Genomic DNA, 27,905 nt, shown 5'->3' with positions numbered 1-27,905 from the left:
AAACAACAAACATGAAACAACAATGACTATTTCTGGGAAAGGAATGAGGAAGTTCAAAGAAAAACTGGTAGAGTTCTAGACCTATTTAAACCCAATACATTTGAAATTTTAAAATACTGAAAACATTAAGTGCCCAAGTATTCATATTGATGAGATAATTTTTTTCCTTTACTGATAGAAATATAAAAAGCATGTGTTATAAACCAGTATCAAGTAGATTGTTGTAGCAAAGGGAAAAGAAAAAAGCAGGTAAGTCTTGCACAATTTGTTTTTTACCACCTGTTCAGTAACCAAACTACTGAGAATTTAATTCTTTGAAAAAATTGCAAGGTGAGATTTTTCCAAGTTAACCAGTAATGTAGCTTCAAACACAGAAATGGTCTTTACAACATATTGAATGGTTTTGTTGTCATTCAGTATATACTTGATGGTAACAGTGATATTCACAACTGTCTGATGATACATGCTTAAATAAAAAGCCCTCTGTGTATAAAATTCCCATTTAAAAATAAATGTGGTTCTTAGTAAAGTATATCCACTAAAATGATAATCGACATACTGTTATGTTTGACTTACAGAGACTGAAGTTGTTTAAGACTTTCAAACTGGTTCTTGTGGAGATACAAAAGAGGATTGGACGACAGATTCCTTTTGTACCATTAGAAAGAGGGAGGAAAGAAGCATCAGGATGTTATTATTTTTGGAAGCTCAAGATGCTACCATTTAAATCTGATGATGGTGGGAAGAAAAACTTACAGTTTTTGTAGAAGCTTCAGGTCTTTAAAAATTTCGGGTGGTAGCTCCATTATCATATTGCTAGACAGGTCCCTGTGGATGGCAGTGAAAACTCAATGCAATTACATTGGAAATAAATGACATGTTTATTACTCCTCACAATTATCATCATCCTGATTGATGTAACAAAAAATATGATCCAGTTTAACCAACCTGATAACCTGTTACAAAACAAGGCTGTGTGAATCAGCCAAATGGATATGTTTTCCATCACTTTCAGACATGTGACATTTTGCTCATCCAGTTCCTGTCTGGAATTTCCTCTCAGTCCCTCTCCAATACATTCTTAACCCAGCTTCAATGTCTAGTTTGATTACTTTCTTCTGTTTCAGGTACACTCTGTACACTTTGATCATTCCTTATTTCTGTGATTCCTACTTGGTTGAAGTATATGATATCTTGTTTATCCAACTGTAATGCAAGCTTTCTGAGGCAAAGACCTATGTCTTCTACTTATTCTGCATTCCATCTAAGATAGTATTGCCAAATATTATCTGCCCAGATAATCTTTAATGGGTAAGTTCACACCATTTTAAGTCTATTTTGATATGGTACTATTCTTTAAAAGGAATTAAAAATTTAGAATGAAATAAAATAGGACTGGCCAATCCACAAAGAATCATAGAGAAGCGTTTCTACAGAATGTAGAAAAGGATTTGCTCAGATCAGAAGGAATGAGGAGTCTTTAACCAAAATATCCTTCTGAAGGGAAAAATGTTCAAAAGTAAAACAGACATGCAATTGCTTAAGACTCAAACAAAAGATCTTTTCTATTTTTTGATGCTTTGGAGGCTGCTGATGGATTTGTGGGAGTTACAAATAACTAAGGTCTTTTTCTAAAGAAGCTTACAGTTAGAATAAACAACTAGATTATAAAGTAAGAAAGGAATGAAGCAAATGCTATTATAGATGCACTGGTAAAAAAATAGAGGAAGGAGTTGGAGATTAGGAACTGTTTGAACAAAGCTTTATGATTTTCATAGGTGGTATAAAAGAAGAACAGCTTTTCAAGTGAGGGTTAAGCAAGATCAGTGAAACAAAAAAACCTTGAAATTCAATGACATCTGGAGTTTGCAAACGGTCCAGTGTGGGTAGAGGATGGAAAGTATGAGGAGATGTAAAGGAAGTGAGCCTGTAAATGAGCATGGATACAAAACGGAAGGCCATGAATACGTTCCAAGGCAATACTTCCCAGAGCATAGTCCAGGCATCAGAACCAAAGAGATGCTAAAAAAAGAGCACATTCCTGGTGCCTGCTCCAGAACTATCACTTCAGAATATGGGAGGGAGCCTGGTACATGCATTTAAAGTCAGTATCCCTTGTGATTCTTTTGAACATTAGCATTGAAAGCCAACAACAAGGAATGAGAATATGAAGCAGAACAGAGGCATACTATGCTCTGAGTTAGGGAGTTAGGGGGTGATAGTTCTGTCAAAAGCATGAAAGGTTGGAAAGCCAAACAATGGAGATGAGGCAGGAGGCTTTGATCCTGGACCACCTGAAAGCTGATGAGGGCTTAAGGAAGGTGTGGGCTGGGCTCATAGTCTGGTAGGACAGTAAGTGTAATGAGGGTTGGAGGGGAAAGGAGGAGGCTTTGAGCCTGGCTGCCAGGAAGGGTGCCAATACCACTAAGATAGTAGGTTCAGCAGAAGAAGCTGGGGGGTGGGAGTGTGTGTGGCTCTGCCTAAGTGTAGGATAAAAGGATTGGAATATTTTTAAAAATATGGACTCTGTATTACTGTTTCCTTAACTTTGTACCTAAAACATGCTCCTGTTTGTCCTGGATTGCTCACCTGCTCTATCCTGTAACCCAAATCCTTATTAACCCTCTAAAGTCTCATTAGGAATGCCCTCATGAAGAATGAGCAAGCAATTCTGAGGGAGCCACCTTTCACTTTTTGCCATAGAATGACAATATTTTTAGTTCTAATGCAGTATCTTGCACATACTAGGCACTTAGTAAATATATGTGGATTTGGTTTGTGATATTTATAAATTCAATCAAACTTTCTTAAATATTAATGAATTAGTTGTCAAATTACTCCGAGTTATTTTCCCCAGTCCTTTCTGGATTTTGAAGCAAGGTGTAAAAAATGAGGGAGAGATTAATTAGAAATTAATTTCCATTTTTTGGCTCCTTCGGAGAAGGAGGAGTTCTGTACCCAAGTCACCACTATTTGTGATATAACAGATTTAGTTTTAATTTCCAGTAATACAAAATTATGTGGGTAGCAATGAACTAATAGCAAGATAGATGCTTTTAAAAGTTCTACCTCTACAAAACATATATTTGAACAGAAAAAGTTACATGGGCTCTCTGAATATTATTCAATAAACGCAATCATTCTAGACATTTTTATTTGCTTCATCGATTCTAGAAGTTCATAATTTCTCAAGGGATAATAAGCATCTTTGTTCCTTTGTTCAGTCACGATTAATATGATTTCAGTCAGTCATTCATTTAGCAAGCATTTATTGAAAATTAACTATACTCCAGCCATTAGAGATAATGATCCTTGAGTTTAAGGAGCTCTGGAAAACTCATCTGCTCCAAAACACACACATGCACATATGAAATCACCCAAAGAAAATAGGCAAAGAAAATTAGAGTAGGCTAAATCCATATTAAGCCCACTGCTTGATTTTAATTTGCTTTTGACTTTAGGATAATGTTGGTTTTCTTAATTGATTTGGAATATCCAGGAGCCTGCAGAATTTGATTGCCACTGGTGAAAAAGCAGCCTCCCTAGTCACTTAAATTTATAATCTTGGAAGAAGTAATCCTATTTTCCTAGTAGACAATGCTACTTACAGTTCTCCTAAATTTTTTAATGAAGAAAATGTCTTCTCTGGAACAAAATCAATTTGATTTCTAGGCAGAAACCTGTAAGACATGGTGAGAGTCAGCACTGTTGGTTTGTGTCTGCTGTAAGAACCAGTTCTCATTGGGAGATGCCACTGATCCGGGGGTAATTCCATAAGATCTCCTTTGAAATCCAAAGTGAAGCATGTTCTGGTGTGGAATGTAAGGCAGGAGTTTCTCACCAAGGAAATCCATGGATTCTCTCCAAGAAATGCTGCGATAGGTAATTTGAGGTGCTGAGTGTGATCTATGAAGCTGCATTTTGTTTGGACTCTGATTATTTCAGAAAATGTTCATTTCCCAATATACGCAAATGTAATGTCAAATTTGGATCCCATTAATTAATTAGAGTAGACTTTGAGAGGATACTTGTGTAAGGCACATTCCTTAGGAAAAGGCCAGAAAGAACAAAGTTTGAAGCAACCCCATAGGGTACCTGGGCTGCAAATGGATTTTAAATTTGGTGGTGGAGAATGGGACAGGAAGACAGTGGTTTTACATTTCCTTTGTCTAGAAGTGGAATTCTCCAAGACATACAGTAAAAAGAGGGGTTTGCAGCTAACTGTCTTACTGAAGTGTTAAATGGAATCAATCATGAGTGTGACAGTGATTCAAGAGCTACATGGGCTATAAAATAGATGTCAATGGAATTTGTGTAGTTTACCAGTATTCTCTCTCATTATCCATGAGAAAAGGAATAAACTCATTGCATATCCTGAATAGGATAGTCCCTCTTTTCTCATTAAATATGCTAGTCTGCAATCTGATTGATAAATATGTAGCCTGGTAATAACCTTATCTCTTAGATTGTTGAAAAACAGTGGTTAGGCTACTACAAATAAATATACTCCAATTTTTCTTTTCCAACCATGTGTGCAATCATCAAACATTACTAACTGTTTACTATATGTGGAAAACTATGGTTAAAACCAAAGGAAAATTCTTGTGTTTTTACTAGTGCAAATGTGCCATAGCCAATCCATGTGCATACCCTACCTCCCTTAACATAATCAGCAATCAGAATCAGCAGTCAGAATCTTTGGCAAATCAGAATGTATTGGATATCCTTCCCTTATGAATAAAATTATTATTTTTTTTCTCCAGAGAGAGAGAGGGACATCAAGGGATAACCATCAGGCAGTAACAACTAATTGTTGTATAGCTAACCATTTTCACACACATTATCTCATTTCCTTGGTGATCACTGGGTTAGATACCAGCTCAGCAGAAAGGATGCATGGAAGTAATGATTGCCTTCAGCAAGGAGAGAGCTGGAGACCTAAATGCTGGGCAGCTAAATTGAAGGCTGGGTCTCACCATCAAAATCAATAAATTCATGTGTGCATTTTCTAGGACTGCAGTTTCAGATCGAGGCTGTAAATGGAACACTACTTTAAAATTCCTTATCAGTGTTTTCTTTTGACTTCCAAATCTATTGGTTTCCCTTCATTTACCGATTCCCATTGTATACTTACAGCACTGTGAGTGAATTGCATGACAGAAAGGAGGAATTCGTAAGATATTTTATTCCATTGCCTTCCAAATCCCTAAAAGACAGGAGGAAACATACTTTCAATGTCTTTGCACAAATCGCATGTCTATAGTCACTTTTTGTTGATAAAACATTTCTGAATTTTAGTTTTTACCTCATTTCAATTTTTATGCTTTCTTCCTAATAATCACAGTTAGTAATATAATTAATGCTATGCTTCTTTTCTCCTTCCAATTAATGTTAGAACTTAATAAAATTGAGGGACAGGGCAGACCAACATTTCATGAGTGTCTCTCTGTGCTAGATGCCATGCTACTAATTATGATTCTATTGCCACCGTAATAGCGGTAACTACCATTTATCAAACTTTTATGGTGTCAGGTACTGTTCTGAGTGCATAACAGCACTCCTGCAAAGTTGGTATTATCCCCTCCCCACCCCACCATTTAACATATGAGGAATGTGAGGCTCTTGGGAATTCACTTAATTTATGGTCACACAGCTGGTAAATGGTGAATTGACCTTCTAACCCAGATTTGTTTGTATCTAAAGCCTAGACACTAAACCATGGCATCATAGATCCTTATATTCTTATGTTCCACTGACATCAGGTAGATATTTTCATCTCTATTTTGCTGAAGGAAAAACTCAGGCAAAATTATTTTTCAGATACTGAATGCCAGAGTCAGGATATGTATCCATCTGCATGATGGAAAGCGACAGCAAAATACTGCTGTTTGTTTGTTTGTTTTGATGCCGAAACCCAGAAATGAAATGACCAATCTTTCTACCATGCTCCTGAGATGCTGCTGCTGAGCGTAGCGCTGGTCCAGTGTGGCTGGGACAGCCCTCAGCATCACCCTGGAACTTTGTAGACATGCAGATTCTCAGGTTCCACCCCAGTCCTACTCTAGGACTGTGGTCTTTTAAAAAAAAATTCTAGTATAGTTAACATACAGTGTTATATTAGTTTCAGGTGTGCAATATAGTGAGTCAACACTTTCATACAACACCTGGTGCTCATCACAAGCACCCTCCTTAATCCTCATCATCTATTTCACCCATCCACCCACCTAGCTCTCCTCTCATAACCATCAGTTTGTTCTCCATAGTTAAGAGTCTGTTTCTTGGCTTATCTCTCGGTCTCTCTTTTTTTCATTTGCTCATTTGTTTTGTTTCTTAAATTCTACATATGAGTGGTATGGTATGGTATTTGTCCCTCTCTGGCTGGTTTATTTCATTTAGTGTGATACTCTCTAGCTCCATTCACGTCATGGTAAGACGGACTGAGGTCTTAGAGAGTCTTTATGTTGTTTGTGATGTGTGCTGACACCGGAGAAACACTGGCAGAATTATGACATTCAGACTGGCATCCCACCCAATCAGGGAACCCCTCTCAGGAGCCCTCTGATATTACCACTTCCAGCAGCTCCAATAAATGAGAAAGAGGTGACTTTCCTGCCAAGACTCCTAACTTCTTTTTATAGTCTGCTTCCTACAATCTTCCCCATATAAGACAATAGCTATTTTGCTGCCTCTGAACATTTTGCACATTAACACTAAAATCACCAATCCTTTTGTCATTTCCTTTTAAATCTTACTTTGTAGCTATCCAAGTGGTCTTGTAGGAATTTGATATTTTTTCAGCCTTAAAATATTGTGATTAAGATAATAAACACTGTACCCTCTTAAAAGCCTAAATATTGTTAAATGGAATGGGAAGAAATGTTTTTACGTTTCACAAAATAACAGTAAGGAGTTGAGAGTATAGCCTTACTGATGGCAAGTGAGGGAGGAGAAGCCTGGTCAGGGCACAGTGTTTTCTGCCTTAAAGGGTTTTTTGGGGTCTGACCTCTCAATTCTCTATCCTCTTGGTTTAAACACCCTTTTTCAATCTCACTAATGATATATTTTCATTGAGTGTCTACATTTCTCCCTATTGTTTGAGGAAGCCTCAAGTGGCCATGAATATGCCAGAACCCAGGACTCTGACGCTGGTTCCTGATCTCCTCCTGGCTGCTGATGTCCATTTTGGGGGGCAGGACTGGGGCCCTGCCCTTTTTCTGCTACCTTCATTCTTTCCTATTTGCTTCCCATTGTGAGGATGTGCTCATGTGTTCTCTAAGTTGTTTTTTTTTTCACCTGTTCTTGACAAATTTTATTCTCATGTTTTTCAGATCATTATTTATTTCCCTTTTAGTAGTGGCACATTTACATGAGACCATTATTGCATCAAAAGTCTTTTCGTAACAGGTATATAAATAAATACTAAATAAATAAATAAATAAATGTCAGTAAACAAACACAAGGGCATCCAGTACTTGTAGCAAGTAATTGTAAGACTAGCTCAGAAAGGATTAAAAGCTGAGGTAATAAAATTTTATCATCTTATGAGTATTGAGTCCCCTAACATGACAATGAGAAGGCTTCTGGGGGACAGTACCATCAGCATTTTACAGGGCAAGAGCTCACTGCATGTGACAATACTCTCTGTCTCGAGAGACCATGAAGGTGAAGGTGGCAGGGGATGGTGAGTAGTGGTAGCCAAGCCATGAAACAAATTAACTACATGTTTTAAACAAGTGTTGGTTAAGAGCTAACAAGGAGTGGAAATGGTGTAGAACATTCATTTAACAAGGGTTTGTTGAGCAGTTATGTACTGGTCACTGGACAAATGCTAAGATATAAATCCCAAGGTGGGTTTCTGCTCTTATAGAATTTACAGAATGGTAGGGGACACATAAATAAGCCCACAGTTCTATGATAGTGATACCAAGACAGGTGTGCAGAGTAGGGACCAGGTGGCATGGTGAAAGTCTGTCCCTAGTGTAAAGGAGGCACAGAGGCTGTCAATGAAATAGGCTGGCGTGTCAGGGATGGCTTTCTAGAGATGTTTAGGTTGACTTTTGAACGAAATGGTGGAGCTAACCAAAAGAATAAGGGAGAGAAGCTTTTCAAATCAAAGGAATAATATGTGCCCAGGGAATTGATTACAGCAGTTTAGAGCATCTGGAAGGAAGGCATGTGTGGAGGAGGAGGATAGTAGACTAGATCGAGGAAGAAATAGAAAGTGGTGGGACTCGGGTGATCAAGGGGCAAGTGTGAATCTGAACTGCAAATCCATGGGAATTCTCTTTTCAACCAGGAAAGAAAATAATTGGATTTGGGCTTGGGAAAGAAGATCGCCAAAGGGCTTTATATGTAATCATGAATTAACTTCAGGTCTAGCTTTCTCCATCTGGATGAAGAACAAATGAGCTCCTAAATGCATACTCACATCCAGTTGAGTTGAGGCATTTGGGCACACATCTGTTTGGGAAGAGCTTCTAAGTAGTTATTAACCATAGACCTTTACACAAAGAAGATGTTGATTAGAAACAAAATGAGATGCCACTTTAAGAACAGCATTTTTACTATTTCCACAATTTGGAAACTTGCATGCTACAATCAACACAGCAGGGTGAAGAATATAGACATAACTACCTCTTCAAAATGGTCTCTAGCTATGTGTATGGCACGGATAAGGGAGCAGATGTCAAGGAAACTACGAACACAAAAGTACGATATACAACCTGGGAATAAATATTATACAGTTTAATTTTATAAGATGAAACAAAAGTATTTATTGAGCAATAATTTTGAAGTTCATGGTAATTTTCCTTGTAAACTTCAAATTTGCAATCATTTCTAGAATCCTACATCCAAAGTTTTTTCTTAAGAGAAACATTAATCATTTCCAGTATTAAAGGGCCGCATCGGAAACTGCATTAAATCTAAGAAGTGATAGCAAGGGGCACCGGGGGAAAGGAAACAACCCATCAGCATGTTAAGCTGTACGATTAATTTATGATATTGTGGTCCCTTTTGACAAATGGAAAAATAATGATGCTATACGATCACCTATAAAGAAACATAATAATCCCCTGCTGATAAATCATTCCAGTGTATTAATATACAGCGAGAATGTAATTATGAGAACAGCTCTGTCGGTAGGACAAAGATTTTAGAATTTTTAGTGACTCTCACTAGGCAAAGGCACATTTCCCTCTGTTAAAAATGTAGTTGGAGCTGAACTCCCGGGAGCTTCTGATGGATTTAAATGTAGTTAGAAGATAAAAATGAATACTATCTTTGGTTAACCACTGAAAGTAAAACATGCCTTAGGATTAAAGGAAATTAAAGGAGATCAAAATGCAATCAATCAGTAGGCTTAACATACACCATGAGTTGTGGCCAGGAAGTCACAACAGTAACTGTGGCTGGATATAGAGGAAAGATTTTGACTAACAAATGTGTTGGCAGGCTGGAGTTTTTTTAAAGCTCTTCTTGTAATCTGGTGTTAGATGTCATTGCAATTTATAGACAGATGTATTGAAAGGTAGATGAACACTTACAGGAAAAACAAGGACTTTAATCCAGTAAACAACTGCTGTGAAATTCTGGTTATTGGATTGTCATCTAGAATTCTGAAAAAACCATATCACAAACATTTCCAATGTTAGAAACATTTGTGAAATAAAACCAAGAAACAGTAAGAGGCCCATGACAATCCTGTCTCTCCCAACACCTGCTATTCTCCTTCCTGCCCATCCACACTTGGCCCCCATCCTCTTCCCTGGCAGCCTTTCCTTCACCCTGGCTCTTTTCTCCACATTCCCAACACCCCTTTCTCAGCCCTTATGAGGTCTGTCCTCATTGTTATCTCTGCCTGAATCCACCTCCCGCTGGACTTAAGGACCCAAGTCACACCATTCACCTCTGGGTACTTGGATCCAGCACAAGCTGAATTAGTTGGCTGAATAGGGCTCAGTGAATGCTTTGACCTAACGATTGAATGAAGAGTGGATGATGAAAAACTTAGGAAATCACAAATGGTTCTTTGTTCTTATGTTGCTTAAATGATGCATTTAATAAGGTTTGTACAAACAAACTCATTAGAAGCTTTGAGAGTGAAAGAATGAAAATATTCATATATTCAAGTCATGTTTCTAATTATATATGGTATTTTCCTAGAAAGAAATAGACTAAAGGGAAATATGCCTTCTGTTTTCTTGTGCCTTTGAAGCCAGGTGCCATTTCCTCTTACTCTCAGAGGTCCCTGAGGGTAAGATTTGAAGAAGGGAGTGATATTGAGTGCCCATTGTAGGCCAGGTGCTCTACATGTGGCAGTTTATATAATTCTATCAATAGTGCTATAAAGGACCCATGATTGTAATTTACTGATGAGAAAAAAAGCAGCTTAGGAAGATTAAGAAAGTTTCCTGAAATATTAAGCATAAGATCACGGCATACACAGATACACAGGATCTAGATGAAGTAAAAGTTCTGGCTTTTTCCATGAGGCCAGGCCAATCTACAGAAAATGAGGAAACTGACATATAGAGCCTCCTAACTGCCCAATGTTCATTTTTCTGATGAAAACACAAATATCTGATGTGAGACCCCTCAGTATGGAGATGGTAGCTCAGCCTGGACAGTGATGAAACACCACAAGCTACCATATTTTCAGACTTTTTAATGAATATTCTGGAAATAAAAAAAATCCTTAACTTACTTTCTAGGACAGTGGTTTTTAATGGAGAACAGCTTTTCCCCAGGGAACATCTGGGAATGTTTCAAGACATTTTTGGTTGTCACAACTCTGAGAACCAATGCTACCAGCATCTAATGGGGTAGAGACCACAGATGCTGCTAAACATCCCAAAATATGCAAGTCCACTGAATGGACTCCAAAAACTACCTGAGAAAGCATGGCATCTATTTCTTTGAACACAACTACCATTTGGCATGCCATCATCTGAATTGCTTGGTTAAAATGCTCCAGATTATGTGACAGAAAAATTAATATAATAAACAAGATACATAAATAGATGGAAACTGTAAGCATTGATGTATATCATCAAGACTGATCTTTTGCGGGGAAAGGAAAAGCTAGAATACTTACAGCCAAGTTAGCTGATGTAAGTCTTTGAATACTCCAGGTCTGAGAATTGTAATGCAGTTGTGGCTGAGGTATCTATAAATAGCATGAACAAGTCAATTAGGCAAACTCAATACTCCATTTTAGTCACATATAATTAGAATATGAGCTGCTGATGATTATGGAGTATGGACATCTGTTTCTGAAAGCACTCAACTGGATAAGAAGATGGGGAGAGGTCAAGGAACAACCAGAAGATAAAGATAACCACAAGCCTAATGTGTGCAACAACAATACCAGGACCAGTAAAATGGCCAAAAGTAATGTGTTAGAAGGTTATATTTTGTTAAGAGTGTAAGGGTAGGTTTGTTTGTTTCTTGTTTTATTTTGGTTTTGCTTTTGTCTTTTTTGGTCAGATCCTTAGGAGACTAGCATTTTAAGAAAATATACAGGTAAGTTAGCAAGGGTTAGGAAAAAAAAAAAAGCTAAAATATTGTGGAAGTGATCCAAACTTGAGGAGACAGGGTTTAAGAGAAACTTTATAACTGTCTTCTGGTAAAACTAGAAATCTTTTAATAATTCTTTTAGCATAATAACTAAGTACTTCGTGATAACCAATTCCTCCCATTTCACTATAGCCAAGTCAAGCCTTCAAAAAGGACCATCCTACCCTTTTAATCTGTACTTAAAATTGTACTCATAATCATAAAGAAGTTACTCACAATATTTGCAGATTATGTAATCCAAAAAATGCTTTCCTGGATATGTGTGTAATACAATTATGCTGAAGAAATCTGGTAGGAATAAGATAGAAGAGTCATATGATTATGGTTTAGGTATTTTATCAAGTCGTTGAATGTGGTCTCCACTTTCTTCATCTAAAGAGAGTTTGTAAAACTGACTTGTAAAGTCCCAAGTCTTATTCTTATGTTGGGCAGTAGAGGCGTTGCCCATGACAGATGGCTGTGAACCTAACCAGTACTTCTGTCCCACTAGCACTTATGCAGTGAGATTCGGGGATCTCCGGCGTGCACTGCTGAGCTCATGTGTGATGAGTTTGAGGAGGGAAGTGGTCTTGTTTTGCAGTTTTCTTATTCTGACTTGCAGGAGATGCCCCCTATGGGAGACTAGCCAGTCTCTCACTGTTGAGCTTTATTCTTTCAGCACAGAGTTCCAACTTTAATTCCCCATTTCTCTTCATTCTATTCCCATTGAAAAAGGAGAGGGCAAGTCTTATTCTTTTCTATTTTGAAATGCAGAGTGAGAAGTACAAAGGGAGTTAGCAAGGTGCTCAAGGTCACAAATGGCATAAGTAGTTGACCCAGGCTAGTACATTAACTTCAACACACAGCTCTTGATTTACTTAACTGAAGCAATTTAGCAATATAGTATTATTCAATAACAGCACTGTTGGGAGTAACTAAGAAAATAATTTCCATTTCCTGTGCTTATTATACAACAGGAGGTTAGCCTTGAATTCATATTATCTAAAGGTATTTAGGAACAGGAAATGTTTGCTAAAATAATAGTAATTAATGACTACATAGTCTTTTGAATGACTTCCCTTGCTCTTATTTTTATTTGATGTGGTTCCTAAAATCTTACACAACACTTTCTTAATGTTATGATACTTCACTGGGAAACTATTCCTAGAACATGTGCTCCTTTGGCATCTGACTGTACTCTGAATTTTATTATACCATAACTATTCTCTAGCAAAGCTTCCCAGCTTTGAGTCCTGAAGGCATTATAGGTGTGCATATTGAAGGCCTTAGTCATTCAGGTAGCTAGGCAAAGCCGAGATCAGCTCCCAGTTATCTGCTAACCCATCTATTACCCTAAGTGTTAAACAAATATTCTCATTTTCTCTGTGTACCACCAAGTGGAAAATGTTGGTATGACAGAGCACATGCATTGTCTCCATAGATACACAAAACATCAGTTTCAACCCTACAAAGTAGACTTGAAACCCGCGGAGACCTCATGCCTTTCCAACCCTTCTCCTCCTGCACCATGTCTGTGAGGAGATGCTTCCCACCACAGCATAAATTGTGCTTCGGGTTTTAAAGTTCTGCTATGAATAGAATGAATCCATATAGATCAATATCTATATAGATAATATTTTTTAGCATTTCAGAGCCCTTGAGTGATGTAATGAAAACTGATATAGTGAATTATGTTACAATAGTAAATGAAAATAGAAAAGAATATAGGTATATTGAAGTTCCTCTTAAATATAAGATTTACTACCTAACTTGTGCTATTTATATTTTATTCACGATAATGAATTCAAAAATGCAATATACATTTTACCTACACATTGTCAATCTTGAAGAGATAGGCAGTCATAGATTGTGAATTTGACTTTTGCTTTCAATCTGTATGACTCATTGGACATGTATAGCTTATTTGCCTTCCCTGACACAAGTTAAGACTCCAACTCCTTAAATAATGAAGAGCCTCTAGTCTTCTGATTTGGCTTCAGCTTCCTGGCACCCTACAGAGAACTGGAGTCCCAAGTCCTCTGTTTCAGACTTAGGCTAGTTAGATCAAGCTTAGGCTTGATCTTGAGGTATCTGCTTTCTTCTTTACAGAATAAAAACTTGGTGAATATTGGGGGGAAATCTGGAAACATGACAATTTGGCAAGTGGTGTCCTCTTTTCATACAGAGCTGAGATATGAGCCCATTTAATATACTTTATATTGAATGGCTTTTCTAAGAATAACTTACTGGTTCATGAATTCCTGCTGTTTCAGCTGTCAGGACTTTTCAAGCAGAAACGCCAGGAATTTATGTACCTGAAACTAAAGCAAATAAATGCTTTAATGATATGCATGTTTATAGGCTATTTTTTAATGCAACATTTTGTATTCATGAGCCAGGCAACTCCTTGAGCTACATTTTGTTGCCAATGATTGCCTTGAACAAAAGCCATGTTTAAGAAGGAATTTCTAGACTTTATATAAGGTTTATGTTACAATGGGGAGGGGAATTGCTGTTGATTTTCATTGTAGTGGTGATAAAGTATTTTAGTCAGTGTTATAAATTATATTTTATTTCTCTGAAAGTTCATCTTAAATTTCTTCCCCCAACGTTAGAAAGTCTTGACATTTTAAAAAATTATTAAAATGAGTAATCTGGTCAAGAGTGAAAGCATTCAGATAAGTTGAACAATATTTATTCATCTGGCAACTAAAATTTCATTTTGATTTATGAATTCATTTTTCAGGATACCTAAATGACCTCAGTTCACTGAATATTTAAAGCTTTGTAGACCACAGACTCACTCAAAGTTAGATTCAGTGCTCTCTTAGGCTATATCTCAGCGCATAGAAGGATAAGCTTGATGTTGGTTCTAGGCAAGATCACAGAACATGCTATTTAGCATACCAGCTGTTAATACCTCAAAGAGAAAGTGAACTGGGTGCTACACGAGAATCAGGGTGTGTCAGACCAGCTTGATTTTCTTCTTTGAAAAACTGATCAGTCCAACACAAACCTGTGGCTGACATTGCTTTTACGTCTACCAGGCATTGATCAAATGGTTTTATGATGTTTTTTTTTTTTTTAATTTATTTATTTTTTTTTTGGTTTTATGATGTTTTAATGGACAAAATAAAGAACAATGCACATTAATTGAAGGATGGAGATGAAGGGCTTAGGAAAGAGTATTTGTCACTGTTTTCTTCAACATTTTACTTCATAATTTGGGTAAAGGCGGTTCATCTAATTTTCAGATGACAGACTGTTGGGAGGAATAGTGAATATGTTGAATTTTCCAAAAAGTTCTTCACAGTCTGATAAGAAAATCTTATTCTAACAGGATGAAACTGAATAGGGAAAAATTTATCAACCCACAATGAGCTCTCAAATGCCAAGTGCACAAATGCAGGATTGAATAGCCATCACTTAACAGACATACCTATGGCACGGGATTGGGAATTTTAGAGGTATGATCACTAAGTAGCCACCAGAAAAGCAAATATAAGCTTAGAGCATATAATTTAGAAAGGAAATATTACTAGCTTTCTCCTGCCTTGCTCTGGTCATGTCACAGTAATAGTATTACATTTATTCTAGATACTGCATGCAAGGCAAATGTAGGTGAATGCGCACAGATTAGTGTGACCAGAATGAAGATCAGATATGAAACCAAGTCATTTTGGGGGAGAATTCTGCTCAAAGAGACTTGCAGAACATGAAGAGTGAAACAGCCAGCTTTAAATATCCAAAAGTTATGTGGAAGGCTGATTGAGTGTATTCAAGGAATTGTGCTGTACTTTGCGTATAATAGATACTTAGTGTTTATTGAGGAGAGTCTCCTTATCTCTTTTCTCTGGGTCTCTAGGAGAATCAACCTGCCTAGAAAGCATCAAAGAGCAGCTTGCATCAGGAGAGCCTCTGCTGGGTGATGATGTGGCATCTAGGTTTTCTCAGATGAAGTAGAAGTGAACATTTACTTGAAGAATTTTCCAGCTGCTCTGGGCAACTAAGGTTAGTTCCTATTTTATTTCACTAGGAAATACTGGGGCCTGAATTATCAAAAGTAGTGATCCCATATTCTTCCCTTAGGTGGGCTAGCTGATGCTACAAGAGATAAATATTGACATAGATTAACGGTCCACAGAAAGACTTGGTCTGAGTAGTTGAAATTTAACTCTTCTTTGTTTGATCTTCCGGTGATCTCTCTGCCTTCCCCAGTCAACTTGTCCCAAATTAGAGGACAAATTGTAGAAAAGGGAGTTCTGCATGGGCTAGGTCACTATTTAGTCTGATGCTAGAATGATTTCTTTCCATCTTTAGTTCCGGATTATTATAAAATAAACACTAGATTGGGCATCAGAAGATAGGGGCTCTAATTCTGGCTCTTCCACTTCTTGGTTGTAGATCTTAGTTTAATCATTTAACCACTGCAGACTTAAGTTGCCCCAAAAAATAATAATAAAATTTAATTAAAAAATTCATAAAGTTTCAATGATTCTAGATAATAGAATTGAAACAGGTACTCTACAACATGAGCCCCTTTCTTTTCCTTTCCACTGGTGTTATTTTTCCTCTCTTGAGCATTATTCAGGCAGTGCAAGCACAATATTGATTCATAGAATGAACATGTGGTGATTCTAAGAATTTCCAGTAAGATTAACAGCAATATAGTTAGGATTCCCTCTCTAGAGGAATCTGGAAACCCAGAGTCAGTGCAGAGTGACTCCCTTGTGACGATGTCAACGTGATCACATGCTCCAGGATGGTATTTACAGAGATATAAGATGATATTTACAAAGGCTATCATCAAACCAAGGCATGATTATCTATGTTCACATAAGATTCCACTTCACTAATGGACTTCCTTCAGTGACTTCTTTTCTTGTATGAGAAAATCTATACCTAAATTCATAAACAGCATAGAATTGTAGATGGCATTTCAACCCAAATATGTCTGTCCAAGATCAGCAAAAGATTAGGTTATTTTTATTCCTTTTAATATGTTTTATATTCTACATTTTAACATATTTTACATTTCTAGAAACTTTCTATGCTGAAGACTGAAGGATAAAATAATATGACTGTACTGCCAAGGGGCCTTACAACATTACCTTGTTAATTTTTAAATCTAGTCTAATGATTGTCTTGGCAAGTATAGAGAATTGATCTCTTCAATATCCCAGAGTGACTAGGCTTGGAGGAACTGACATACAGTAACCAAATTCACAAGAGGTTGAATATTATCAATTTCTTTATTTAAAGAAGAGGTATCTAATTTCACCAATAAGAATGTTCTTATACCTTATCCAAGATAACTGACCAAATACCTCAGTATGAATAATTTTGGAAGTTAATGAAGTCATCATAATGTTGTTTGGTGAGCAGGGAATCAAAGCAAAGGTAATCTCCATCAAAAAATAGTTCATGCAAGTTTATGGTGGAAATTAACAATCTATCCCTGTTGTCCCCAGTAGAGATGTCTATGGGGATTACATTTCCCAGATCCTGGTTTTCTTTCTTGGAAGATACTGGAAGCATCTTGGTGCTTTGTTTCTCACTGACTACTATATCTTCACTGCCGACTATGCCCTATTTATTAATATTTTCTTTCCTCAAATATGCTAATATAACTGATTTCACTAAGATTATGATTTTGTTCCTATTATCCTGGGAGATAGTCTGTATTCTATCATTATGTGTTTTAAATGATCTGATCATTCTTTACTAACATTCCTCTTTAAATTAAAAAAGTTCATCTAGTGCCTCTGAATCTACAAGGTCATTTTCCAGAATAATCTTGGAAAATAACATGGAACTATGTGTTTTCTTATTGAGATACCTGATCTCAACTTCAATTTAGTTCTCTAAAAATAATTTAAATAAAATCAATTCAGCTACTTTAAATAATTTTTTAAATTTTTATTTATTTATTTGAAAGAGAGAGAGAGAGAGGGAGAGAGAGAGCAAGAGCAAGGGGGAGAGGGAGAAGCTGAGCCAGGAGCCTGATGTGGGACTCCAAGCAGGGCTCAAGATTTGAGCCAAAGGCGGATGCTTAACCGACTGAGCCACTCAGGTGCCCCCAATTCAGCTACTTTAAATTATGAAATGGAAAGATAATATGCTAGTTTTCAAAGCTCAATTTCCTAATCTTAGTTACATTTGGAAAATAAATTTCATGATAAAGTTTATCAAGTTTATATTTCATTTTACTTAAAGATAAAAGGCATCTTAAATAAAACAGGATTTTGTTTTCATAAGGCTTTCTTCATAAAAATACTTAATAGCTACTTACATCTGTTTAAGCTGTGTGTATTTGGTGAAAACTTTATCTGGAAGACTGTGAATTTTGTTTTTCTTAAGAGACCTGAAATAACAGGTAAAGCAGACTTCATTATGGGTTTAATGACCAACCAAAGTTTTCCCTAGAAAGTGTATACTTGGAAACAGGATATTTAATGCTACTCCATGCTACTTAATACACATTTGAAAATGACTGTAGTAACTGAGAACTTCCTCGTGTGAGATGAGAAGTCCATGAGGCCAAATTAAAGCACTTTGCAAGCATTTGACAAGTTTGAGTGGTTAGTATCATAGACTGGAATGTCTGTGGTGATTTAACATCTTTACTGTCTGGGTAATTTAACAAAATACCACAAACAAAACAAAACAAAACAAAAAAACCCACACAAACCAATGGAAAATCCTAATCAACTCATTCATACTCCAATGAATGAGATCTTGAGGCTCTCAAAACACTTTTGCCAAGTACAGGAAAACTTGCACAGTGATGATACAGCCAGCCAGCTTCATAGGTCTTTTATATCTTTGCAATCTTGGACAATTACCACCATTTAAAATGAGATAGAATAAGTTAGTGCTCTTCCTTTTTTTTTTTTTTTTTTTTTCATTTTAGTCGTCCAGTACTGGCAGTTCAGTAAAAACAATAAGCCGGAAAGTAACTGGAAATAAACACTCCAGATCACAGACTTTTGTGAGCTAAATGATATCCAGGCTAATCTAACACTCACTGTTTAAATCTGTTTTCCCTGGAGAAGAAGCATGAGGAATTCTCTGATGGCTGGCAGTTTAAAGGGAACTTCTATTATTTTGCTAATATACAAGTAACATAAAACAGAACAAGGGAAGGTTAGATTAGACCACATGGTTTCCATATGACTGTACAGGCAAATATCATCAAGATGTGAATTCTACTCACAGTAATGTTGTATTGCTGGAAATCACTGGTACAGCCCTTAAGTCAGCATTTATACATTCCAGTTCAGTTCCTTTACAGTCACAGGGTTGTGGATACTGATTTAGAACTAGGGAGCAAAAGAGTAGTATTTCACTGGGGAACAAAACACCTTTCTTTCATTGTGACTTTATCTCTAATAAATAACATTGTTCTCTCTTCATTGAATGTATAACATTTACATCTTTGGTGCACTAATTCAGGCCCATAATAAAAGAAAAAAATATTCTCACCTAGTCAAATAGAGACTAATGTGTTTCATCTCAGTTCTAGCTTCCAGTGGTCATTTCAGAGGCACTTAATAAGTGATTAGAAAGAAACCACAGAAAGGTATAAATGGCACAAAAGCCTCCAGTGGAGCAAGATTAAGTTCCCTCAATGAAAACATGAGTATGATGGAGTAAATCTGTAATGGGTCTAATTGAGTCAATTTAATTGGATTGAATGACACAAAGAGGTTGCTCAATAAATTCTTGTTGATTAAAATGAAATTTCATTCTTTTCATCTTTCAAACTTCTAGAGCTGGGAGAAGAGAGAGATGCAGGTTCTGCTGTAGCGTCCATTGGCCTGATTGAAATCAACCAAGTCAGATTCCTTCTTTTGATTCTTTGTTTTTCATTACTCTTAAGTTATAGTGGAAGATAAAAATTGTAGAGAAGCTATAAAGGTGGGAAAACCAAAGATCCATCTGTCGGAAACGTTCAGAAGAAGAAAAAACTTCAGAAAATTTACTGGGAAGAAATTTACATAATTATTAAGATAATGGTATATAAAAGGAGTGAGAAATCTTTGGAGAAACCAGGCCAAGTTGACCCATGGGACAATCTGTGTGTGTGTGTGTGTGTGTGTGTGTGTGTGAGAGAGAGAGAGAGAGAGAAGCAATATTTATGAAACACTTGATTTTGCCCCGATCCTGTAAGTATTTGTTTTGATGGAGCTAAGAATATGAGAATTGTTTTCTAATTTTTGTATTTACTATTACTTATTTAAGTCTTTATATGTTCTTTCTAATTGGTTCCTTTAAATCACTTTTATCCAAACTTTAAGAAAATCAGTTTCACTGAATTTTGGTTATTGAGTACCTGCTTAATTCAAAAGATGCATTGTAGTGTATAAAGCTCTGGAAAATATTCTATGTTGTTTATAAGTTTATGCTTATAAAGATAAGATAAAGATAACTTTAGATTAGATCTTAAAGATAAGTTCAAAATGCTTACTTCAATGCTTATTGACATTAAAAATAGTGGTTACATTATTAGATTGAAGACCTGGGGTTTGAAATTCTTATTTACCAATAAAGAATTCCATGTAGTCCAAGCTGAACCTGTTGCCTAAGCTAACTATATGAACATAGATCCCTCTCTTGCAAGTCAATCATACCCTCAAGCTCTGGATTCTTCTTCAGAAATGCTTCCTGCATCTCTCTGTCTCACTTTTTCCATTAATATTTTCTGAGCTCAGATTCTGAGTATTATTTTGAAGTATTGTAGGAAACATTATGATCAGTATCTTTTTCACCAGTCTCTCTCCTCAACCTTGGCAAGTTGACATTTGGGTCAGCTCATTTTCCATTGTGGTGGGCTGTCCTGTGCAGGGTAGGATGCTCAACAGCATCCTTGTCCTCTGCACACTAGATGCCAGTAGCAACCCACAAGTGATTACAACTCAAATGTCTCCAGACAATTGGTTGAGAACTACTGTTCTAATCCATTCGCTATAATTCTGGTGGAAGAACCAGTCTCACCAACACTTCTTATCATGTGCTTCTTCCTCTTCATTAAAAGAAAACAAGCCCACAATTTTGGTGGTTGCCCACTGTGTACAGCAGTGATCTCCATAATGGGGATGTGTACAAGATGACCTATTGTAGTTCAGGAAGAAAATATTAGAACTTTCAGTTATATTTATTTTTAATCTTTTTAATTTCTAATTTTTATATGTGATATAACAGTGCATGTATAATAAAGCATATAAGTGGTAATTATAAACTGGTATTATAAAGTGCATAATATGATGCTAATATAGTGTTTAATATATATGCATTATATGTTCATAATAGTATTTGTATATAATTGCACATGTACCTACCTAATTATGTCTACGTATACATTATATATATGTATGTAATATAGGTATAGATAAAGACATGATTCTACCTACAGCATAGAGGCCAATGTCCAAAGTGTGCCCCCCAAATCCTTTGTGGGCCTCATCTTCTAGGTCTAGCTCCAGCTCTTCTGCCTCATGCACTCAGAACCACTGGGAAAGGCAATTGGGAGGTGCTCTGCACCTTCCTATCCCAGTGTTTTGAAGATCTTACTCTCCTGCTCATCCTGTTATCTTCTCCTCTTCCCTCACCCAGGACTTTCTAGGTCCATCTCAAAGTCATTTTCTCTGTGGATCTTTCCCCACCCCTGGCACAGCCTTCATTTCTTCCAATGGGCTTCCACATTCCCTTGAACAAACATCATTCTCCAGCTCAGCATTGTATTGTACCATCCCTGCTTCCATGAGGATTTGAGGCCACATCTTGCTTATCATTATCAGTCTTTAACATGGGGGCTGGAAAGTAGTTGGTACTCAATATCTTTATGGAATAAATTAATGAAAGGGAAAAAGATCTTTATTATTTGTCATAATTATTCAATATCTCTATATTCTTGCAATCACAGGCTAATACATAAATGAGTATGAATGGAGTATGCTGTTTTCTTCCAACTCTTCAGTCCCACAGCAGACAACAGATCAATTGACCACTGAAATACATTGAACTGAAATTGAAATTCTAAAGGGAATTTATCACCCTACCCATATAAATCCATGCACCACAAATCATGTTGCTCGCAAAGCTGATACTGAGTCTTTGAATCAATACCACTTACAGCACTCCTGTGTTAATGCCACATTATTAGCATTTCCATGGACTGTGCCAAATATAGTCGCCCATCCACTAGTGTCTCCTGTGAAATGGTGATGAATATGGGTCAGTTATTCTATAAATCAAATATCAAATTACAAAACAAAAGTATAAAAATTTGATAATGAAATCAATTAAAATTTGTTTAAGTAATTGAATGATAACATTGATGGTAAGGGAGAAAAAGCTAGGCAAAGATTTAGATTTTTTTCCCTTTTTTTGCGGTTATAAATATTTCAAATGTATGTATCAGAAAATGCATAATGGAAATAGATAATTGTTTTACATACATATATCCATCTTGAAAAATATTACTTGTTTCTAAGGCTGACAGTTTAAATGTTTCATCTTAATTTTGAAGTCCTCAGAAGAAAATACAATCTGAATTGTTTTGTCATATGCATACTGCTGCATATATATATGTAGATACATACTTGATAGATGTAATGACTAATAAAATATGTGTCACCTGCCCTTAATAAAGCAAAAACAAAGTTCCTTTTAATAAAGATTATCTAGTCCTATAGATGGAATAATATTTTCTCAATTTGTCAGAGGATATAACCTGCTTATTTGCTAAATTTCCTTCTTTTTCTGCAAAAAATTTTACTCTTTTTGAAAAGGAGGTCTGATTTTGAAGTATCAATACCTTAATATATGCTATTAAAATGGCAAGATACGTATTATAATGTATGATACTGAAGTTCATACAAATAGAAAAGTAAATTTAAATAGTTGCCCACAGGTGCCCTTTGATCCCTGAAATCTTTAATTTGTTTCTATTTCTTATTAATACCCACAATGGTTTTTAAAATTATTCTATTTGATGCCTTCACATGAATTATTTTTAATTTGCACTCAGAACATCCTAATGAGGTAGATAAACATGCAGGCTCTCTGATTCCCATGCAGTGAGAAGGTAATGCCAAGAATTTGATTGACTTGCCCATTGCCATCCGGACAGCTGCCCTCATTACTGAGCCATGATTGAGCACCTACTGTATACTCTACTGTCTTAGGCTCTGGTGACACCAAGACAAATAACACAAAAAGAACTTTTTCAAGAAGTTCACGTCTAGTGAAAGAAGTACAGTGAAAAGACAAAGCAGTCCTTGGTACAACCATACAGCTACAGCCAGGATGCTATGGCAACAGAGAGATAAGGTGTTTATCTTAGACTGGTGGGAGAGCTTCAGGGTGGGGAAGTGGGGCCAGGGAAGCCAAGCTTCTCAGGGGAGAAGGTGACCTGTACTGCATCCTAAGGATAAGCATGAATGATTCACAGGATGTGAAGGCAGAAGTTTCCATGAGGGGGACCCATGCATGAATACTCAGGGGCAGGAAAGTAGATTCTAGAGACAGATGCCTGGCATTCCTGGACAATGCTGTCTCACTTTGACTGCTAGTTGGGCAGTACCAAAAAAATTGCAGCTCTGTGTGTTAGAAAACACACAAGATTCTCTCAGATTCAGGAAATCTGGGTTCTAGTGTCTGCTCACTCATTGACTAGACATGTCAACCTGGCATTAACTTCTTCAAGTAAAAATATACAGGTTATTTTAGACAATATATACTTTCCCAACATACATGTCTGAAATGGCCTGTAAGACTTTTGGTGATCTGGCCTCTGCTTACCTCTTCACCTCCTATACCCTTGTTCACTCTGCTCAAGCCATACTGAGTTTTCCAACCCACAAACACATTTTCATGTTTCATTGAGCCTCAGGGTCTTTGCACTTGCTGTTTTGTCTGCAACTCTGTTCCTTCATAACCTTTCATGGTTTGGTTCTCAATTCAAATGTTAGCATCTCAGAGATGTTTTCTCTGGTTGCATCTTTAAAATAGTCTTCCTTTCAGGTCATTTTCTATTTCATTATTTTGTTTTCTATTCTTTATGACACTTATCACTCTCTGAAATCTTTAGTATTTAAATAAATCTTAATATTTAAATACATCTGGTTTATTTATGTACAGATTTATTGTCTTCCTTGTTCGCAGGTCCAAGTGAACTTCATGAGGGTAGAACCTTCTCTCCCTTGAGCCTGCTCTGTCCAGGTGAGTTGAATAGCACCTGGCACATTTTGGGCATTCAGCAGAGGTCTGCTCAACCAATCAATTCTCTAGGCAGAGCCCATTCACACTTTATGGGTATTCTTGCAGCTGAACTAAATTACCAAGCCAAAAAAAGTAGTCATAGGAAGACATTTAAAAATTAGAATATGGATATCCAAGTAGATTTCAAAATATGATTTCTATTTTTATCAGTTTTGTATTTCTGATTCACACAACCTCTACCTGTGACAATTCTAGTCATCATCACAAATAAATTGGGAAGCAATTATCCATGTTACAATAGGATTCCAAATAGAATAACAATTCCTCTCTTCCCTTTCATGACAATTATTATTTGGTCCATGCAGTTTGAGGCTGTTCACAGGGGAGGTGCACATCTGGAACTGAGCAGGAGACTCACCACAGTTGTCCTCATCAGCCCCATTCCCGCAGTCATCCACGCCATCACAGTGAAAAGCACGGGGTAAGCACTTGGTAAGATTTCCACAGGGAAAGTATCCTTTTTGGCACAAAGGAGTGATTGTACTACCCTCAGTCAGCGAAAAATCTGTGTGAAAGAGGGGACACAAATCTCATGTAATAGGAAGTGTTAATATGGACAAACTCTTTTCATGGCATCCCTTTTAATTTTCACAGGAACCCTGTGAGTTGAGTTTGTCTGGCATTATTCATAGTGTACAATTTCTTTGAATAATATTCTTAATTATGACATTCTAAACTATCATGGTCATGTCTAACACCAGCTATACCAACAATGGGATCAAGGTTCATTTTGAACTAATTTCAGGAAGGCAATAGTAAACAAAACCAAAGTAATTGTCTTACTTTCATGTGAAATCAAAGGGTTGTCTGTCCACTGTTGGAAATACAAAGGTAGAGCCATGAGCTAACAGAATTAAATAAGTGGATTTATTTACTTATTACTCTTTTATGAGAAGAATTTGAGGTGATGTAATAAAAATATATATGCAAAAGGACAGTTTTAGTGTAAATTAGAAAAAATCTAGAGCCACATTTGAATAAGGAGAAATAATAGTAAGTAATAGCATCTAACACTCATTGAGCTTACTGTGCCCCAGGCCATTTGCACAAGTGGTTTATCTCAGTTATCCTTCAACTAGTTTATGTATGGGTGATACTGTCCTTTGTGTTTCAGGTGTAAGGAAGTTAAATGAACTAATTGATTTGGAAAGTCACAGAAGATTTGTTCTCTATCCTTCTGCTATGTTAAAAAACATCTTATCACCAACCCAAGGGAATCCCTGGCCATGATGCCAACCTTCAGTGGCAGGATTAGGAGCACCTTGCTAACACTCCTCGCTCCCTTCGATTAGTGAAAATGAATGATAGTCATGCATGAGTGTGTTGCATGGCTCCCTTTTGGTCAATTTCTGTGCAGTTTCACCTTGCATTCCTTTAAAAATATATACATGACTTCCACAATTTTACTAGGGTATTTGCGAAAAACACCTCTTTATTTTCTGGAAAGTATGCTTTCACAACTCAAAGAATGTCTCTTACATATAAATTTCTGGAACGTTTTTGGTCATCCTATCCACAGAGTAATTTTATCAAAGCTAGTTATATTCCTTTCTTCATTTTTTCATTCAACCTAGCCACTATTCATCTCTTGTCTTCTCCTACATTCCCTGAATAAGACTAGTTTGAATTCGTCCTCACAGAGGACTGACATCCCTTGAAGTGCAGCTTCCTGTTTTAAATGGTATCTTTATAACACAGTAGTTATCAGTGGACCTCTGAGATCAGGGGATGATTCAAATATTTGTATGAGGAAAGAGGATAATAAGAACTAAATTGTCTTTTGTAGGCAGGAAGTTCATAGAGAATAGTTTAACATCTTAGAAAACACATTATATTTTGAATTGTTTATACTCAATTTGTCTAATTTTCACTTCCTTTTAAAAAATAATGAACACCCACACACACATGAGAGCCTGGTCTTTCTTGGGGATGGCTGGACAGACCAATGCACACTCTATTCCAGAAACTGCTGCTGCTCCATCTGCTATACCTTCCTTTGATGGAGAAGGTGGCCCTTGGATGCTTTTCTACCCATTAGATTTTTGTTCTTACCAAAGCAAAAAATATTTGTTCTGTTATTGCTGTAGGGTAGATGAGTGATTTACTATTACCAACTTGACATAAGACCAGTCAGGTCTGACTATTTTAGGAAAATTCTACTGCACAGTTCTGGGAGTTAGTTTGTTAAGCCTATTCACATAGGGAGAGGCATACTGAGTCATAGATTTTTAACTCTCTTCTTTCTTGTAAACATTTCTGTAGAGGGCAGATTTATTTAAAAAACCAGCAGTTCTCCTGTATTTGGAACATGAATGACTGAGAGTCAATATATCTTAGTGCAGCAGCTTTGAAATTTTTTATGATAGCAACTCACAGACATATATTTTATATCACAATCCAGCATAAAAACAGACATACACTGAAAACAAAATTTCTTGAAATATAACTTGCCTTTTACTTTGTGGGATATACTCTGATCATTATTATTCTGTCTTATTTACTTGATCACAAGCCACTAAATTGACCTCATGATCCACAAATGGCATATGACCCATTATTTATAAATATTCACTAGTGATGAAGTACTCTGGAGACCATCAGACCTGCCTGGATTGGAATTCTCTCTGCAATTCACTAGACTTCAAGCAAGCTACTTAAGCTCCAAACTTCATTTCCTTGTATTTAAAATGAAGTTCAGGTAATACACCCTATATGATATGTTCAGGAACTAGACAAGCTAAAATGCTTGTGAAGTACTGGATAGCGTCTGGCCCATGATAAATCCTCAGTTAATGTTAGTATGAGGGCAATTTCAACATAGGGCAGGAAAATAGGACTTTCAGAAGGAAATTCTAATGTAGAACAAAAGCTTGCTGTGCCTTAGCATTGCAGGGTTTTTTATATGACTTCTAAGAAAGAAGTAACAGGGACTATAATAAAGCTTCCCGTACTTCTTCATGTTTTTCTATTTGAAAAACTATGCGACATATATCGTTTCTATTTTAAGCAGCCTCAAATCACTTTCGAAGCTAACGGGATTGTAAATGATAAAAAAGCAATGAAAATGCCCTTACAACCTCATAATAATAATATTTTCTTAATGATCTAGAAGAAATGATTAACTATTTGAGTAAAGACAACTTTAAAATAGAAAGCTAAGGCTGTGTCTAAGATATTTTGAAGGTAATATATTGTATTCCCTTGTGGGGTTTACCATGAAGATAACCTTGAGTTCTTTGAAGGCTGGGCCCAATTAAATACCCATCTCACAAGTGCAGATCCAAAGCAAGATAAGTAATTAATTGTCACAGACAAGAGGGATCAACTTTATTTCTTTGTCCCTGGAAGAGAAATGGAATACATCTAGCAAGTTACAGTGAGGGAAGGAGAAGGGAAAGACTGACCATGTGCAAACAGAACTTATCAACTGCATTTCTCATAATTTCCCATTTGCACTCAAGAATGACATTTTCCTGAAGACATCCTCAAGGTATAAATTTTATGTGGAAGGAAAATAAATAAATGAAATCTATTCCCTACCCCTTGCTCTCTGTACCCTAAATCCCTATTGTCCAACTTCCTGGTACTCATTTGGAGCTCAATAATATTTTTAATGAATGAATTGACTAATGGGTCATTTAGGAATGAAAAGAACTGAAGAAAGAGCTCTTTTCAAGATTTTAACTTTCCAAACTTGCAAGCTTATATATTTTTTAATAACAAAATATTGTTTAGTTTTCTAAGTACTCCATTTATTATTTTTTCTGTCATTATATAACTTAAAAGTAGTTAAGAATTCCTTCTGTATTTGGTACATACTGAAAAAGAATCAGTAGCTGTCTGTAGAAAGCATATTCTGCTGTCTAGTCTTCCTGCCATCTGTAGAAGTGGAAAGAGATAGTTTTTATTGAAACTTGGGGATTATTAAAATGAAGGATGTCTACATAAAAGCTATCTTGATAGCTTCTGCTGCGATTTCTGTGGGATCCCTGCCAAACACACAGCTGAGGGGAGGTTTGAACATGTGAGAGAAAATTGCTCAGTGAGGGCTTCTTCTCTCTTCT

At 36.5% G+C, this 27,905-nt stretch overlaps 1 protein-coding gene across 1 annotated transcript in view; it reads right to left on the bottom strand.

Annotated features, from left to right (window-relative positions):
- The window catches only part of RXFP2 (relaxin family peptide receptor 2), a gene marked incomplete at its 5' end in the record, with an annotated part of 60,746 nt that overhangs the window by 19,737 nt on the left and 13,104 nt on the right, over nt 1-27,905 (bottom strand). The window contains 12 exons of the mRNA XM_041767445.1: nt 577-648; nt 757-828; nt 3,609-3,680; nt 5,135-5,206; nt 8,429-8,500; nt 9,546-9,617; nt 11,096-11,167; nt 11,794-11,865; nt 17,849-17,920; nt 18,773-18,878; nt 21,692-21,769; nt 24,200-24,346. Coding sequence (XP_041623379.1) covers nt 577-648; nt 757-828; nt 3,609-3,680; nt 5,135-5,206; nt 8,429-8,500; nt 9,546-9,617; nt 11,096-11,167; nt 11,794-11,865; nt 17,849-17,920; nt 18,773-18,878; nt 21,692-21,769; nt 24,200-24,346 — 979 coding nt within the window. The remainder of the gene's footprint in view (nt 1-576; nt 649-756; nt 829-3,608; nt 3,681-5,134; nt 5,207-8,428; nt 8,501-9,545; nt 9,618-11,095; nt 11,168-11,793; nt 11,866-17,848; nt 17,921-18,772; nt 18,879-21,691; nt 21,770-24,199; nt 24,347-27,905) is intronic.

This window comes from Vulpes lagopus, chromosome 8, assembly GCF_018345385.1.
Source record: "Vulpes lagopus strain Blue_001 chromosome 8, ASM1834538v1, whole genome shotgun sequence".
Taxonomy (NCBI): domain Eukaryota; kingdom Metazoa; phylum Chordata; class Mammalia; order Carnivora; family Canidae; genus Vulpes; species Vulpes lagopus.
The sequence above is the reverse complement of the archived record's forward strand: the minus strand, read 5'-3'. Positions and strand labels throughout refer to the sequence as shown.